Source organism: Manacus candei, unplaced genomic scaffold, assembly GCF_025592945.1.
Source record: "Manacus candei isolate 608988 ecotype Guabito, Panama unplaced genomic scaffold, ASM2559294v1 h1tg000048l, whole genome shotgun sequence".
NCBI classification, from domain to species: Eukaryota; Metazoa; Chordata; class Aves; order Passeriformes; family Pipridae; genus Manacus; species Manacus candei.
In genome coordinates, this window is record NW_026138096.1 from 7,490,826 (window position 1) to 7,509,823 (window position 18,998).

The window sequence follows — 18,998 nt, forward strand, 5'->3', positions numbered from 1 at the left end:
GGACAGGGATGTATGGCCTGTTGGTGAAGAGTCTGAGCCCAATTAGCAGTTAATTGAAGTGCTTTAAGGCACACAGCACACCCACACTCCAGCTTCTAAAACCAACACAGCTTTTGTTGCCACTTTTCTGTAATTTCACTGAGGCAGTTTTAGGGTAGAGATGATTTTTTTAGCTCTGGTATAAATTAAAGCTTGTGCACATGCATGAACTTCGAGCTGTTTCTCCCCAGAACCTCCCCAAATCCCACAATACTTGCTATCAGTCCCAGAGGTGTACTGCACACTCCTCTGAGATACTGCTATCGGGGTCTGCACCGAGGAAATTGTCAGGGGCCGGATCCACATGGCAAAGGCATTAACCTTATGCTCCACATCCCTGCCTGACTGTTCAGCCAGATAACCCTGCACATCCCAAAGCTTCAACCTACACTCCTGGGAGGGGGATGGCCCCCAGTGCCCTTGCTGGGGGTGCTCCCTGGGTGATCTCCAGAGCCAGGCTGCCAGCAGGATCTTGCCTGGGTGTCCCTGAGCTGGCTGGCAGGGCCCTCCTGCAGCATTTATAACTGCCTCCAGAAACTGCTGTTCAGGAACAGACATCCCCAGAGGCCATTTCAGCAGCTATCAGTTTATTCCAGCTGTATCTAATTGGACTGAAGGCTGGAGCCCCATTTCCCCTCCCCAAATGGAAGGCCAGAGATTCTCTGCCTCACAAAGATGTTCCAGAGTTGGTCAGAAATAGCATCCTGTAGGTCTCACACACAACCAGCAGGGAACAGCCCATTTATGCTGGTTTTTACATAAGGTACTGCACAGGTGTAGGGGAGAGAAAGGGACTTGTGTGGCTCAGGGAACCCCCTCAGATGCATCTCCACCACAAAAGTATCCTCCTCAATAACAGTTTTGCTTGAACTCTGCTTCAATGGGATGTCCCTCAGAGCTACCTTGGATCTCAGGTGGGATTTTGGGTGAGTGCTCAAGCAGCATGTGGAGGCCCTGGCCACTGAGGCAGCCCTGTGCCTGGTGGCCAGGGCCAGGCAGGGCAGTGCCAGCAGTGCAGTGCCCAGGGCTGGCTCCACAGGAACTGTAAGGAGCTCCAAGAACATTTACACTTCTGAATGTGTTCGTATGAGCTGGAACAGCACGGAAATATAATCCAAGGACATGCATGAGATGCACAAAGATATTCCTATTTATCAATGGAAGCAGGAAGGAGTGGTGTTTGCCCATGCTGGAGGGGGAGCTGGAAGAGATGCAGGCACCATCTGCACTGTGGTGTCAGTAACTTGACAGTAATACAGTTTAGGAAAAAACTGACATAAGTTTTAGATTTTATTCATTCGTACATTATTTACAGCAGTTGCTTTCATATTACAATTCTCTTTCATCTTTTCAGTTTTCACTTATAAAAAATTAACCAAATAAACCTTATATAACCAAATTTATCACAGCAGGTCTGGTTAATTTTCACAGTTACAGCGGCCATCAGGAACAGAACTTAAGTACCTACAAGTCATTTGTCCAGAGCACCTCACCTGCCCCTGCCTGAGGACACCCTGCTGCCCCTGGAGAGCTGGCTGGCTCCCGGGGCTCTGCCCACTGCAGACGGAGAGACCACACCCTCTCAAAGGATAAGCTTTGTAAGCTGGAGCTCAAATGCTTAAAGCACATCAAGGGATAACTTGGACACATCTTAACACATCCTGCCACACCAGAGGAACAGGTGTGTGTTGATACCTTGGCAGTATGCGAACATCTTTCCAACAGAGCTGACTCCTGCTTCCCTCCGTAGAAAATTAGAGTAATTTATTCTATTTTCTGCTGTTGTGGAGCCCCAGTTGTGCAGTAGCAGAGTACACTGGGATACAAACTGTGGCAATGAACGTTTACCTTCCTCTGTGTGACTGACAGCTCTTCCTTGTGTCTGTGTCTCCCACCAGGAACAGTATTTGCAATAACTCGCCCTTAAAACTTTGGTGAAAAACCTGTGCTGCATAAGACTCAAAGTGACTAAGGTGGAGGGACCCCACATGGGCAAGTTCTTGGCCAAGGTGATGTCTAGTCCCAGGATGGCCTTCCCTAGTACTTAATCCTGCTCCCCAGGTGCAACAACAGCACTGATGCCAGCATGTTCCTAATGGTATCACCTTCATTAACTATCTCCCTGGGCTCTCCCCCACGTGCTCATTTGCTTTACAGTGATAATTATTGCTGTTTTAGAATATGTTTCATTTTTCTTTGAGGACTTGTAGCCACTTCCCATTACAAAGTACAGTACATACTATGCTGAACATAGAAAACACAAGACTCATTTCACATCAGTCTTGTACAACGGTGAAGAGATGCAGAGTAAGAGGCTGTTTGGGGGAATCCAAGTTTCTACTTAGGCGTGAGTGAATAAGCCACTGCCTTAAATGTGAGCAGTTCTGGTAAGCAATTTAGCCTGTTTTGTTTTTTTTTTTTTTCAACTGACATTGGACATTTTCCAAATGCATACCACACATCTGTTTAACACTACCAAAAAAATATTTTTTTTTCCTTTACCGCTTTTGTCTCAAGAAGACTTTGCTTTAATAAAATAACACAAGCACACAAACTGCTTAAAGCTAACGGCCCAGCACAATCATAAGTACAACTCACAAAGCAACGGATGCTTTGTCAAACCTAATTACATTTAAAAAAAAAAATCAAATATACATATTACAAGGCAAAAGGATTAAGCTTTGGAGGAAAAGAAATTGAAAACAATGTTAGCTATAAGTTCATTATGCTTATATAGCAGTAGCTGCTTCTGCATTCAAATGTGTTACTCGTAAATAAATTTACAGTTGCATCATGTATTTGTTATGCTCTTGGTCTCACTAAGTCTGTCTTCTACTATTTAGATGTTAAAAGCACATTCTCTCCTGTAGGTGACCATTGTGCAATACAAAGACAGCACTGAACAGTGACCAAACTCCAAAAGCTGACTTAGAGCTTGTCATTTTAAACAATACTGTGTTTTGACTAAACTCTCACTTGTTCAAATTAATCTCTTGTTTTATTTTCAGTGAAATGTACTCCCAATCACCCCTAAGGTAGCAGGTTTTGGTAGGAAATAAACATAAGCTCTGTTGCATAGTCTCTAGGACTGGGGGATGCAAGAGCATACCAATTTTTTTCTCAAGATTCTGTGTGGATGTATTTTGAGGGAGAAAAAAAAAGAGAAAATTATCCTTTTGCATTTTAAAGCTTATTTAACACTTAGTATTCCTTTGTTTTCTTTACATGGTACAGTATATTCCACTGCAAGACTCCCATTAGTGTGGAATTAAAATGCCTTTATTAAATAGAGTGCATACCAACAGTATCACACTAGCACTAATGAAACACAGGCTCCAGCACAGCAAAAATGAGACTGTTAATTCAGAGGTAACCAGAGGTGGTTCCTGACTTTGTGTGTTTGGCAGTTCGGAATTCCCTGCAGTCAGTCTCTATCCATTTGCACCTCAGCCAGCAAATCTGGCAAATTAAAAGGCAGCAGACCTGCATCACAGATGGGTACAGATCAGCAGCAGCAAGGATTGTGACAAGGCTTTGCAAAACCACAGTTCCCTTGGGAATTCTGATCATGAGACTTTCTGTACTTGCAGCTGGCCACTGCAAGGACAGGGCCTGAGCCCCCCCAGGCACCAAACACCTTCTGCTCCCAGGTGTGCAGCACCAGGACCCCACCAGGCATATACTGTCCCCAACAGCCACCTGCTGACCCTTAGTCCTGCCTCTCCTACAGAGGGACTTAGAAATTCTAACATCATGACCTAAAGCATCATCCTCATTTCCCATGACAATAAACAATGGGGGGGGGGAATGACTCCCCAGGTCCCAACAACCCGGGACAGATGTCCTCAGGGTCATTTGCCCCCTGCATTTGCTGAAAGGCAATGCTGAAACAAGTTCAGATGCAGAGCTGGCCCTTGGAGATTTTAAGAATTTAGATGCATCCATCTTGAATGTAGCAGAATGACTTGTGCCCTGCAAGCTGTGACACAAGTTTCGGGGGTGCAGCTACCTCTGCAGCATCACAAAAGGCAGTCCTGCCTCTGTGCCCCACACCACCCCCACTGCACACAACCAGCTCAGCCCTGCAGTGCTGCTGCACCTCGCACCTGAAGAGCAGAGCACCCACATAGTCTCCTTTCGACACAGTTAAACTCATCTTGCTTCCAACAAACATCTTAAAAACAAGCCTGTTTGTCCCTGACAGGGTCACTGCTGGCTATCTCCTTCCAGCCTGAAAAGCCCTGCAGCCAAGGCACCCCCTCTCCTCCCTGCAGCAGCACCCACTCCCTTGGCTGCTCCCCAAGCTGCAGGGAAGAGCACAGGTCCTGCCACTCAGTCCTGTGTGTGGGTACAGCCTGCAGCACGTCTGGAGAGGTAAAGGCTTGCTCAGAAACACTGTCCCCCATCACACATAGGGAGAGAGAGGTGAGGGAAAAGAGTGGCTTTCGGCTGATGGGAACACCCCAAAGGCAATGCCCTGAACTTCTCTGCATCTCCCAGCAGAGACACATTACAGTTGCCATTCCCAAGCATCTTGCAGGTGCTGTCTGATTCACAGAGGGAAAACACAGTGTGAATTACAACAAATACGAATTTAAGGGTTTCAAGATAGATTAGAAACCACTTTGTTGGTTTCATTGCTTAGCGTTACTGGCCTGGATCTGTTCAGGGGCCAAGTTTCCCAGAGAGCTTATTGCCAAATATGACATGTGCTGGAGATGCCAGTTTGCTCAGGATGTGCAGGGAGTTCCCACTCACTCCACAGCGAATGGCCCAGGCTGTGCTGGAGGACTGGAGCAGCCCTGAGGCCCTGGACCTCTGCCACAGCAATGCAATTTCCACCTTTTTTCCTCCTTTTTTACTTTTTTTTTTTTTTTTTTTTTTTAACTTTTGGACATCCCACCTGGTTCCTCCCTTGGGGAGAAAGGGCTCTGTCCTAGGCCCCTCCAAGCAGAGGGCACTTGAGCAGTGCCCAATGCACAGGGATTAGCAGGAAAAGCCCCATGCTAAGGAGAGAGAAGCCAGGTGAGGAAACTGCACTCCCTGTGCCACCAGCTGGCACACAGCACAAGGGCAGGGGGCTGTGACAGCCCATCTGCACTGTAAAGTAAGAGCAGGCACTTGGCACAGCTGGAGGAAGTGCCTTCACATCTCCAACACATCCTCTACCTAAATCTGAAGTGGTCTTACTGGCCACCACATTTACCAACTGAGGCCCAAACCCAAGAGATGCTCTACTCTTCCTCACACTTCAGCCAGAATTATCCTTGGAAAGAGAAATCATGAAAATAAATCAGGAGCCTCCCCTCTCATCTCACATTGACATGAGACTCTGTGGCAATCAAGACTCAAGAACTGGCAATAGGATATCAAAGGGTTTTCTGGCAACAAAACCAAACCCACAACCATCTTGTGCTGCTCTGCACCCACCCAGCCACTGAACTGGGATGGGAAGACTCCGGAGATGATGCTCAGGCCCAGAGAGAGGGCTGTGCTGACCACAGCTATCGGGGGCAGGAGAAGCAAGAAGTTCCCCAAGGGGAGCTGCAAAGCCAGGACTGGGGGTCACAAATGACGAGTTGTGGGATCTCTTCCATGCAGCATTGTTTAAACCAGTACACCCTGAAAGAGGCAGAGCAGATGAATGGATCTGCCAAAGGCAGCTCAGCCTCAACACACTGCCCTGCAAGGTGCACTGTGCTCTACCTGTACACTCACCCAGGCAGCAGGGGCAAGGCAGGCTGGGCCCTGGGGGCAGCGGGAGAGCCTGGCATGGTCCAAAGCCCTGGGGACACACAGAGTGGCAACTGTGTGGCTCCAGAGCTGAGCCTGAGCTATCACATTTAGGGAAACTTCCCTTGAATGCAGACAAAACAACAGTATCACTTGATGCTTTTAAGTCCAACCTTGTCTAATCCTATTCAGAGCAGCTCTGGGCGGGAGATCAGCAACAACGCTGGAGGTCGTGTACCCCTGTCCCACCACTGCTGCAGGGGATGCAGCCCTGGCAGCCCTCTCTGTCTTCTGAGGAGAGCAAATCCCAGCCTATTTGGCAGCCAGCCCTTTCCTTCAGAAACAAGCTGTCCTGGCTGGAGAGCTGGGAGCAACCAGCTGGATTTCTTCCAAAAAGCCTGGTCACAAAGCAACTGGCAGAAGCGTTAAGGGAATAAATTTGCTTGGCAGCTACTGGCCAAGTGGCAATGACTCAGTCCTTATCTGTGCATCTCCAGCTGGGGGAGGAATGCAGACAGCACCTTGAAAGCCATACCTTTCCAAAGCACCTCTTCCCCAGGGAAACTCAACAGGTATTAAACGATCAGATACTGTAATATCATCAGTTAAGGTTTACACGCATTAAAGAAAATACTGGTAACCTGATGGTACTTCTGCGTCTGTGGGATCTGGTGGGATTTATTCCAGTTTTGGATATTCTGACAGGATGTGGAGTTTTATTACAAAGGCACAGGTATCAAACAAAACCAGCAACATTATTTTAATTAAATATCCTAATAAAAAAATTAATGCTCAATTTAGGCTTTACATATTCCTCCCTTATTAAAAGACTAGTTTTTGTTTCTGTTTTCCCTCTGGAAAGGTTTTAGTGCAGTGATTATATAGCAACAGAAAAATAAACTAAAAAAGGCACAAACTGTTTTGTTTTTCTTTCAGCTTTTGCTAACACTTTATATTTGTCTGTTTTACTTCGGTTAATAAATCACTGAATGCAGCAAGAAAATATTCTGCCGATTTCTGTACACTATACAAGAACCCCTACCAACAGTACATTATTTCAGCTTCAGGAGAAATGTACAGCATAGAAAGACTTTTAAAAATATAGTGCCCCATACAGAAATTTTGTTAATTAAACTCATGGTCTCTTGCTACAGTGCCCTTCACCATCCTTGTTTCTCCCCCCTTATTGCTGGGACACACACTGGGACTCTGTCCCTCCAACTCCTTAAAGGCTGGGCCGAGCTCAATCCCACCACTGAAAGCGCTACCGGTGTTGTGCCAAATGGCTCCTCTACCCCCAGCATCAGTGCCCGGTCCATGGCCCAGCAGGGACGGGGTGAATCCCCTCCCCTCTGCTCTCATTCAGCATCACTGGCCATGTCTCAGTGCTGGGAAAGCTTTCGCCTGGAGAGGAAAGGGCAGCTCCCGGTAGGAGTAAGACAGACAGCACCCCCTGTCCAAGGTCCATGCTGTCTGCCCCCACTTCCACCCCATGGCTCCTTCCTTCTAAGGCTCTCCCGCTGATGCTTCCATTGTATTTGCAAGTGAAAGCACGGTTAACACATGCTCTACCCTTTCACCCAGTGAGGTGGTGGGGTTACCCCCTCAACACACACATAATACTTCATAAAATAGTAATTATTTTTTTCCCCCAGGAATTGAAGGGCTTTTTCCCTTTAAATGTATTAGCTGAGCCAAACCCCTCTACCCACCCCAAATTAAGTGCAGCCAGAAATGGTTTACTGTAATACCTCTGACACCACGCTTTAAAAATTAAAACCTACCAATCTTCTTTTTCCCCAAGACATAATTCATGCAAGGTTGCTATTTGTTTAAATAAGTTATAAAAGTTGATATCTCAGGCTAGAAGAAGCTGTAGTCTTGGTTATTCTTTAGTTGGCAGGCACTGTACATACATACTGGGTACAGACACATGCCGAATCTGCTTTGCATTGCTTTTTGCATTGTACAATTCACAAATCTGACATCATTAAAGCAGTTAATTACCTTTGATGGAAGGCTGCAGTGAGGCCATCTACATTTATCAAACAAGCAGCTGGTTAAGATAATAAGTACGTTTCCCCCCCCCACCCCGGCACTCCCCAAAATGCTATTATCTGTCACACGTTGCTTCTCTGAAGTGGTGAGATTTGGTGCGCACATTAATGTGCAAATGTGTTGCCATAGGAACTGCAGCCTCCATTACGCCTCAACGACACCATTCAGCAAAAGCCAAAACTAAAAATAACAACAACAACAACAAAATAACCCTTAAAAATAAAAACAAACAACAAAAAACCCCCCAAAAGGCAGCAAAGAGAAAGTCCAACGCACATGCGGAGTCTGGCCCAGGACTGCAGGTTACACGTGGCTACGGAACAGCACAGGAGATATTTAGGTTTGATCTTAACTTCACACTATGGTACAATGGGGCTCAGTTCAGCCGGTCCGAGTCTGTGCTGGCTTAGGAAGGAGGGGGAGGTGGAGTGGAGTTGTGGTTACCGGATGCACCCAGGGTCTCTCAGGCATTTGGCAGAATGAGGCACATCCAAAAAAAGTGCAACACCAGTGCCGTGGTGGCAGTGCGATGTGTTTGAGTGCGTGCACGCGCTTTCCTCTTCATGCATTGTAGCAAGCGGGTTGGGGCAGGGGGGCGGGGTTTGCCCCCCACCTTTTCTTTGAAAACTATTAACCAGTAAATAACGGCAGGACGAATGCGTGTTCTACTTTACTGGTGTGTGAAATACTGAAAACTGCATTCAAGTAATATTTCTGCGCTATTATGAATGCATCACTATGTTATATTATCTTACATTTGGAAAAGGAGAAGACTATGTACACCAGAGCAAGTGGTACTATTTTGCAGTTAAGTTTCTGTGCTTTACGGAGGTACCTGGGAAGGAGAGGCCGCTGCTCCGCTCTGCCCCGCCGGGTCGCAGGACTCCCAGCACCACCACCTACAGCATGCGAGGAAGGGCCGGCCCATGGAGCTGAACGGAGCAAACCAAAAGGTGACATGAGGGAACAAAAACTCAACCCAAAATTGGCAAATCAACGGTGATGAGAAACAGAAGGGTAATTTATTATTTTTGAAGGGAGAGGAAGAGGAGGAAAAAAAATTATTTTTTTTTTCTCGTTTGTTTGGTTGGGGTTTGTTTTTTTTTTTTTTTATTCTTCCCGCAGCTGCAGGCGGTAGCGGTGGTAGCGGACCTGGAAAAACATTCTCTCCAGTAAGGAGCGTGTCATCCCTGGCAGGGCATAATGTTCGACGACGCCCACGTGCTTGAACCCCAAGGACTCGTAGAGCTTGTGGGCTGCCATCTTCACGGCCGTGGTTCCCAGCACGACGGAGGAGTAGTTGTTGAGCATGGCAAACTCCAGCACTTTGCGGCCCAGGGCCTTGGCGATCCCTTTGCCGCGGTAGTTGGAGTCGACGGACATGCGGCGAAGCTCCACCGTGTTGTCTTCCTCGTTGCCCCGCGCCGCCACGATCCCCACCACGTTGCCGTCCAGGACGGCGACCCAGAAGCAGGAGCCTGTGGGAGACAAAGCAGCACATGTAGTCACCAGCCATCCTGGACAGACAAGTGCCCATTGCCAAACGCACAAGTGGGAGCAGGGCTTGGGGTCCAAAATCACCTGTCACACGTGGGGACTAACGACCTCCATAAATAAGGACCAAACTCTTTTCTCTTGAGACACTGAAGGGAATGTTGCTTTCCCAAGGAAATTGCACAGCAAAGTCCCTACGAACCAGAGGAAGATTCCCAGGGACCAGGTGTTATGGAATGCATTTGGCTGCCTTCACAGACAGGAAACAGTCCCCAGCCAATGGTGGTACATGATGGGCAACTTCTGACCTGCTCGCAGTCACATTCTCCTGTCCTACCACGTAACTTCACTGCAGCGAGTCCCAGATCCCTCCCGGCACAGCAAAACCCACCCTGGCTGCTTGTTGCATCACACCCTGTGATGAGGGGTTGGCACAGGCAGCCTGTTGTGTTCTTTGCTGCCAAAATCCTCCTTTACTGGAGGTTGCACTTTTCAGAGGCTCTCATCTCCAGGTCAACAGCTTGCCTGAGGCATGGGCAGGACATCAGTGAGCTGGACTCACCAGCTGAGAGTGTGCTCTGGGCAGACCCGTGGCCTCTGAAGAGAGCAGGGGCAGCGCTCAGGCAGGAGCTCATGGGGGAGAAGCACAGGGCAGTGCATAAAGCATCTTTGGAGATGTAAGAGGGCAGGATTCAACTGAATGACAGTGAGGATGGGGAAAGGCTGAGCTTCTTTCCCTAGTGCTGTGGTGAGAGGCGTGGAGCCAGCTCAGAACAGGATGGGAGCCTCTGTGGTGGGGGATGAGGAGCTGGTGGGGCCTCCCCAGGTCGGGGAAAGCTGTGCCTGCTGTGGGGCAGACACACTGGGACTCATGAGCATGTTGCTTTTCAGGTGTGATGCAATAGCTGTCCTGACTGCTCAGGACTCCCAGTGGCTCCTCCTGCCACCTGCTTCTCTATCCACAAGGACCTAATATGAAAAGTTACATAAGTGACTGCCTGGCTTATTTCTGACCTCCCTCCATGCACGTTGGATATGTAAGTACATTCTCCTCTTAGAGACTTCAGTGCAAAACTTGCCTAAGACAGCTTCAAACAGAAAATCCAAACTGGGCAGCAAGATGCTGGTAGTGAGAAACTGGGACCATTAATGGCATCATAACACCAGCAGGGGAAAACAGCATAAACATCTCCTAGAAAGAGCATCTCCTGTGCAGAGTCAAGACCAGGCTCACCCACTCCTTCCCTGCAGGTTGGGGTGCTTGTGGCCAGATCCCCCTTGCTCTGGAGCTACTGCTGCTCCTCCTCTGCTGCCCTGTGCCAGGTGAGAGCCTCTCACGAGCTGGAAACACTGTGCTCAAGCAACTCAGGCCAAACCCACATAGTTTCAGCAAGCAAAACCAGCCCATCCTCAGTTACACTGGCACTGGTCAGTGGGCACGCTGCTCCGGGGATGAGGATGCAGCTTAAAGAATAGGCTGTGCTTTTGGGGTACAGGGGGGTCAGCACAGTCACTCTGCTGTGAGGTGTCTTGCCCAGAAGAAAAGCACTGGCTTTCAGTGCTCTGGAGCAACATGGTTTCATCCAGGGGAAGAGGACTCCATCACAGGAGAAACCCCTGGTGCAGGCAGTGGCCTTCTTCCCCAATGCGAAGCAGAAGAGAACCTGACTTGGGCAGCAGCTCCATCTTTAGCACCAACCCTGCCAATCAACCAAACCCAAATGCACGACACATCTCTGTAAAGACCAGAGTTAAACAGCCCAGGTGGGTGCTCAGGGGTGCACAGCACCACTTCCCCTACAAAACTGGGGGGGGAAATTATTGAAACAACTCGGAGTACTCTGTCACTGGAGGAAAGCAAAGCACTGGAGGGGCAGTGGGAGGTGCCTGCTGCCTGCAGGACAAATGCACCTTGTGACTCCACAAAGCCATCAGAAAGAAACGGGCCAAGGTCTTCCCCACTTCCCTGCAGCACAGCCCAGCTGCCAAGGAAGAGCCAGGTACAAACAAAGGGTGGGGAACCAGCCCAGGTTCACCCCAGCACACCAGGCTCGTCCCCACCTTCAGAGCAATGCACAGCTCCAGTGACGCTCACTTTTGTTCCCCCTGCAAGTCATTTTGCTGCTGCTATCTAGGCCAACTGCTAATTTTTAAAACACGGGGGCCCATCTTGACCCATTTATCACGAGCAGTTAAGATGTCTCTGCTCTGCTGCCGCGTTGACAGTGCAGCTTGTTCCCCTGTGCTCGCTTGGATCTCACAACGTAATTTATTCAGACACGACCCCAGATGAACACCTACAAGCACTGAAACCCAGCAGCCGCCCTCCCTCCGAATACAAATCACAGGGTAGAGAGCTCACCGCTGTTTTTACACTGTTCCTCACGTGGTGGTGGTGCCCAAGGCACTCCCCAGCCCATCCATCACACCCCTGGCCACACGGCAAGCACACCACAACACCAGGGCCGCAGGGATCCTCGCCCCTACATGCACGGCCATCACTCCTGTGGTGCAGTCTCAAAAGGAGGTTTATCCCCAGCAACCACCCAGTTGTGGGGCAGCCCCCAAAAGCGCCACAAAGCAGCCATCAGCTGGTATCCCTGAGATGCAGCCAGTGGCACAGCTGTCACATCCCTCTCATCCAGCCCCATGCACAACAACTCCTCCTGGAGCTGCTTCTTCAGCAAGGTTGTCTCGATTTCTTCAAACCAGAGACACAACCTAGGTTCCTCTCAACCTGAGGTTACACAATTGCTTCCGTGATTGCTTCCCATTTTTATTCCCTGCTTTCCCTTCTTAGCAAACACCTCTTCTCTGTCTCTGCCCACCAAACCTGAGAGGCTGCTAAAGCTCACTCAGCAACACTTCCCACATTTGTAAAACGGCACATTTCTAGTACTTTGGGGTATTCTGCCTGTTCAAACCCCAAATCTGGACATATCCACCACAGCAGACCCCCAAAACCTCCACATTTCAAGTTCCTCTGACTGCCCTCTCCATACCCCCACCCCTGTCCCTCCCAGCAGGGACCAGCCCTGGTTGCAAGCAGGATGACAGCAAATCTGCACTCCTTGTTAGTTTTTACTTACAACTTTAAAGCTCAATTATAATGATTTTGAGTTCAACGTGAAAAGAAACAGTATCTGGCACATCTCCCAGTGTGTGTTGTGCACATAACGCTTATAATTAGCCACAGACAGGACACATCTGCTCAAACAACACGAGTCGTGTGCAGCTCTCGCTTACACCAGCACCACCAGGCCCCAAAAGTTCGACCCTACTGCCCACCTCGTGTCTGCATCTGCTCCAAGGATCACCAGTGGCCGGATCCTTCACCTTACTGAAGACACCTCAAGTTCCCAAAGGAAGCCCAGGAATAGCTTTCCCCTGTGAGGTTGTCAAATCCCTCCTCTATGCAGCTGCCTAGAGGATTTGCCACTGAAAGCTGTCTTGGGCTGAGACCTTCTCTCCTCTGGGAAAACCCTCCAGCTTCAGAGCAGGAGTGCTGAAGGTCTTCAGACTGCTTTATACCTAAACTCAATTAGATGACCTTTAAAAGTCCTTTCCAACTCAAACTATCCTATGATTCCATGTTTTCCACAGTGCTAGCCAGCTGCAGCTCCTCACCATATCCACTCTTCCAGCAGCACTTGTTCTGGAGCAGCATAGAAGCACCCTGGAAAAAACACCTTGCACTGCCACACCCCAGGGCTTGGGGGGAGTCTCCTCCCCACCTTTTCTTGACCAAGGGGATTGACTGAGAGCTTGGTTTTGAACTGTTTCCTACCTAGGATGAAACAAACTAACACATCTCACCTGTCAGTAATGAGCAGCAGCCTTGTTTGCAGCTCTATTAATAGCAGGAGCTGACGTTTTACTCTCTCACATGCTATCTGAAAATAATCACTGCTGCAAAGATAAACACAGACCCTGACAGCTACAACTCTCCCTACCCTTTCAGATACTCATCTTGTGGCAGCATCTCTCTCTCTGCCTTCACCCTCATTTGCAGTCCACCTGCCAAGCCATCACTATGGTCATTCAAAGCCCTTCCAGCTCTCCAAGATCTGTTCTTCATGGATGTCTTGCATGTAAATAGAGCTGCCCTGTGAACAGCACTCTGAAGCACTGGAGGTACCTTCCAGAGGCACCAGCTGTTCCCAGCCAAACACCAAGCCTCTTTGCAGCACTGTTCCCTGCTTCCTCAGGGCTGCCAACTGCAAAAGTGAGGAGAAGCAGCCATGGAAAACGCACCACTACCTTCCTTAGCTCTCTCCACTCCCTCAGCTTGCTGCCTCACCACACGACATCAAGAACTTACAGGCAAAAGACATAATAAAGGAAGAAACCTTTTTACAATGATGGTGTTGTGAGGCACTGGAACAGGATGCCCAGAGAAGCTGTGGATGCCTCATCCCTGGCAGTGCTCAAGACCAGGTGGGATTGGGGCTTGAGCAACCAGGTCAAGTGAAGGTGTCCCTGCCCACAGCAGGGTATTGGAACTAGTTGGTCTTTAAAGGTCTCTTCCAACCCAAACTTCTATTAAAAAAACCCAACACCCTGCAATACAGGCACCTATGAGAAAGGCACAAAATGGCTGTGATGTATGTAACAAGGAACATGATTTTGGGTTGTTCATCCTTCACAGCAAGGTCAGACATGGTTCCTCAGCTGATGGTACCCAGGACCTGAAAGCACACAAGATGGCAGTGTCCTTCTGCTCAAAATTTAAGGATGATTCCCAGCTTTTGAAGACCAAAAGAGAGCATTCTTCTAATCCACCCACTCATCTCCCACAGCACAGGCTGCCCTCAGGCTCCACACACTGCTGCTGGTGCCGCACCCCAAGGACTTCCCTGGAGCAGTGGTGGCATGCTGGCCACTTATTCCCCACTCCTGCCAAGGAGGACATGCCATGCAATTATCTGGCTGTGCCTGCAAACCTGCTCTCCCACCCTCCTCCACTGTCATGAGCTGCACAGCTCTCCCCCACACAGCCGACGAGGATGGATGGTGGGTGAAAATAAATTCATTTATTTTTGCTGCAAATTCTTCTACACCTTTTGATGAATAAAAGGCCAGTGGGTGGATGGGTGGAAAGACTGGAGCCAAAAGCAATAGCAGAGAGTACTGCTAGAAGAGAGGGGAACAGAGAGACATCAGCCTTTCCCACCAGCCTGAGTCCTATATGACTGACAATAGCAGGTTCCCACACCTTTCCTAAGGCACTCAGCACTCAAGGACCACTACCCCAAACTCCAGAATTTAACAGCAGTGTGTTGCTCTGAAAAAGCAAAGCTCTGTCTTCCAGGTAGGTACTTTTCAGATCCTTTGTTTCCTAGAAAATTCTAGTATTCCCACATGAACAGGCAAAGCTCTGCTTCCTCAAAACATCCTTAACTCAAAATTGGGTCCTCCCTAGTGCCAGCACCTACACACTGAAGGGTGACTCTTCTCAGAGCTGGAGAGGGGACAGAGCAGCTCCTGCAGCCACCACCCACTGTTGGTGCTAATTTCACACGGATGCATCCCTGTGGGAAGAAGTTTTCCTTGGAAGTATGTATGAAAGGCCCAGTCTTCTCCCTCTTTCTTCAGAGGTGGCACTACTATCTCCTGCAGCAGAGCTGTTATTAATTCTCAGAGGCTTATTTGTGGAACATAATTTCCAGACAGACACGCAACTTCTCAAGGCAATATCCCTTCAAGCACTGACTGTGACTTTCAGTTCTGCTTTGGCATGTCACAGCAACACAAGTATAAGCAATTCCCCTCTCGGCTCAAAGCTGTCCCAGGTGATGTCCTTGGAGCACCCTCCAGATGAGGCAGAGATGCTCAGCAGTTACCATCACCACTGCTGGGAACACACCAGGCAGGCACCAGCTCCTCTGCATGCTTACAGCAGAGCTGGGAAAGCATCCAGGGACTGGCCACTGTGAAAAAAAGGAAGCTGATAGTAAGAGAAACTCTTCCAAAAGAGTTTCTCTTTTGGAAGGCCAGGCCTTCCAAAATTAAAACCAGGAACCTGCATCCCTGGCAGAGATGTGACATGCAGGTGTGAGGTCTGGGATGGGGAGGGAGGATGCCCACAGGCTCACTGTGTATCTTCAGGGCTTTGCTGGGAGAAGCAGCATCCTGCACAAGGCAAACATCTCTCTCCTACGTTTCCCTCAGGCTTCTACGAAGGGGCAAAAGGGGGAAAAAAAAAATCGAAACACCAAAAAACTCAAATTCATCCCCATGCTTTCCATAGGACAGGATCTGCAATTGCCTGTGTCCCTTGTTCTTAATATACCTACATAAAGGCTTCCCAAAAGTGACAGCCTTGCTAATCCCAGAGATCCGAATGCCCCCGACTCCTCCCTGCAACCTGCTGACGTTCTGTGGCACAGCCTGGTGTGACACCTCTGCATGGAAACACTGGGACACAGGAAATGCAACACGCTGTCCCATCATGAAGCTTTAAATATTTGCCCTTGGAGTCACTTATTCAGCCTCCTGTGCCATCTCTTGATCTGATTTTGGCCAGAGCAGCAGCCTTTTGAGCCAAGTAGGGATGATTCAAGCAGGGCAGTACAGAAGGAATCAGGGGATCCTGCACTGGACACAGTGCAGTGCCATTATTACCTATTTACAGATAACCCATTAAAAAGCCCCGAAGTTCAGTGTCTGCCCTCTCCTCCTGCCAGCACTATTTATATACATCACTGTCAGTGAGACAGACTGTGAGTGGCAGCAAGTGGATAGAGTCCACAGCCCAAAGCTGGCTGTGCCGTGGCTGTGTGTGGCTGATGCCATTTAAATCCCTGCCCTTTTATCCTGTCTGGGTTTTGAAGAAGCACTGAGCACTTGAGGCAACTCTCCCTCCTCCTTCTCTTCCATCCTTGGTGAAATGCAGGGCAGACCAGCCGAGTTAAATCAACATCAAGGGAGAAAAGAGGTTCTTCCAGGGACAGCTTGGCTGCTGTGATGTGAATGCTGCCAGCAGGAGGAGTTTGGGGCATGGACGTGGCACAGCGGCTGCCACCCAGCCAGACATGGGTAGCCTGAGCACAGGGACTAACCAAGGACAGGCAACAGCTGTCCCTGCCACTGACTGCAGCTGCTCAGCTAGCCAGGATGGGGAGGGATTTATGTCTGTGTTTATGAGGTATGCCATTATCCCATTATCTCTCCTTACCTCCATCTTTCCCGTGCGTTGAGTTTCTCTCCTTTCCACCTTTCTAGTTTCCCTTGCCTTCAAGCAGGGCTGCATGGCAGCTCCCACAAGTTCTGCTAATAACTCTACACTTGACTTCAGTTAAAGGCATTCCTGGAGGGCTCCTACAAAATAATGGCATTTCAGTGTAGTTTATATCTACGGAAACTGGGTGAGATGCGAGAGACCCCGACTCCGAAACTCCTGACATGCACAAGCATCCCACTGCACCACACAAGGCCCAGGCATAGGGGAACAAAAAATGTCAGGGACACAGGAATTATTCATGCATGAAATTAGAAACGCTGTGAGACTCCTTCCTCCTCATAAATAACTCCACATAACCTACCACTGCAGGACTTATTGCCCTGTTATAAACAATTCCCTGCTGGAAGAGCACAGGGTAGCGCATCTATATGCCAAGGGTGGGTGACATCCCTTGATTCATGGGGCATCTGGGCAGCAGGCGATGAGATCACCTACACAGCATGAAGAGAGATGGAGGATTTGGTTCTGAGCAACCAGTTCATCTACTTCTCCATGTGCCTTCTTTTCCATCCTGATTACCTTTCACCTGTGTTGTTACCGAGGGCTGAAGCTACTTGCAACAACCCCTAAGCTCAGGCAAAGCCTCCAGAGCTGCAAGCAGCAGGGAATCAGTGGGATGACAGCGACATCCAGCATTTGACCATATGTCCATGGAACCACATTAGCTACCAAAAAACACTGTGACCACATTCTGCCACAACAATGGGTCTCAAACTGCCCCAGGAGACAAGAATTCAGAGGTGGCCTCTGCATCTGATAAACCTGAGCATAAAATGAGAGACCAGGCAATGAGGTTTTGGACTGCAGGCAACAGCTGGCCTAAACATCTGTGCAAACCCAAACCCATATTTGTATTCAGACTGGTATATGCTGTAACGTGCCAGTGCTGATAAACCTGCAGCAGCAGCACATGCTGTACAGGTGATGGTCCCACTGGGGGGTTTTGCTGCAGCCCAGGTTCACCTTCACCTGGGGATGGAAAGGGTGGTGGGGTTGCAATTTAGAATAACAGTATGAGAACTGACTTTCATCAGTGCTTGCTCCGCACTTCCTGATGGAGCTGATCCTTCCTCAAAAGCACCCAACTACTGTACCACAGGTATTCCATTTTGGGGTATCAAAGCCCCCAGAAAACCCCTAAGATGTTGATGGCTAGCTATAGTTTACTTTCACTCTAATATTTTAACAGAAGAAAATAAAACCCACATTCTGCAGCAAAGGGACTTCAGGAAGTGGCCAGGTTTGGTCCTAAACAGCATCTCCTACTGTCACTGCTGGAGACATAACCTAGCAGGCATTCTAATCTTCTTAAAACCTTTGCTTTAAACCTCACCCTGTTCCTTTGAAATACCTCTATGACAGTTCCTGCCCACACACCTCACCCTGCAAAGCTTTGCGGGGGCCCAGGCTGGACGTCTGGATCAATGCAAGCTGTTAGTGGCCATGCCCCCCATGTCAGCACTTCACTGGTTGATTTTTCAAACAGGTTCCAGTCCCCCGGGGCCCAGAGTGTCACTGTGTGTGACAGCACCAGAGGGGGGGCTCAGCAAAGCCCCAGGAAGCGCTCAGCACAGCGCAGGAACAGGCTTTTGATGAGACAGCTAGAAATCCAGGCGGTGCCGCAGATGGGATAAAGACAGCCCTTCCAGCACATTTCAGAGGGTGCTATATTAAGAAGTGTAACAGCAGGCCTTTAAAACCTTCTATCAGGCTCTTTTTGCTGGCCATGCTGCACCTTGAAAAGCAAAGACTGTAATAAAGCCAATGTATAACAACTGTTCAAGAAAAAGCTGCAGAAGCAGTTGTGGGGGATTAGAAATTGCCTGGTTATCTGGACAGATTTAGCCTGGCCCATCTCTCTGCTGCTGAAAAGAAGGACACAACACCGAGAAAGGAGATACAAAACCACTGAGGTAGCGACCAGGGCTCTACCTGCTGCTGGGTCATCAAGGGAGAGCACAGATTGAGAAACCAGGCACTGCCTGTGGGTTTGGCATGTGAGCAATTGTTATCAATAAGCAAAGAATTAAATAGCTTAAAGGAGTGAATAAAGACTAGAATATGTGATTTTGGCCCGGCATTGTCCCCAGGGCTGACTGGATGACGAGTCCCGGCGCAATGGAGCTGGCTCAGCAGAACAGACTGGTCTGCACAAATGGGAAAAACCAGGAAAAAGTATTTAAACTACTTTCAGAGTAGATGTTCCCTCATGCATGCAAAATCCACATTAAGCCTATCAACTGCAGAGTCAGACCTTAACTAAACCAATGCTTTATATTTTCGACTAGTTTTTAGTTAGAAGTTTAAAGGAAAAAGGAAATCAAGCCCTTCTGCCAGCTTTGATAGCCTGGGTCCTGCCAGCTCCAAAAGACTGATGTGACAATTAGCTCCTCGTTAGTGAAATTACTTTATAAGATGAAATGTGCTGCTG

At 48.8% G+C, this 18,998-nt stretch overlaps 1 protein-coding gene across 1 annotated transcript in view; it reads right to left on the reverse strand.

The window, feature by feature from the left end:
- Nucleotides 1-1,316: 1,316 nt before the first annotated feature.
- NAT8L (N-acetyltransferase 8 like) overlaps nt 1,317-18,998 on the reverse strand; it is a 35,017-nt gene continuing 17,335 nt past the window's right edge. Inside the window, exon 3 of the mRNA XM_051798647.1 lies at nt 1,317-9,308. Coding sequence (XP_051654607.1) covers nt 8,941-9,308 — 368 coding nt within the window. The 3' untranslated portion in view covers nt 1,317-8,940. The remainder of the gene's footprint in view (nt 9,309-18,998) is intronic.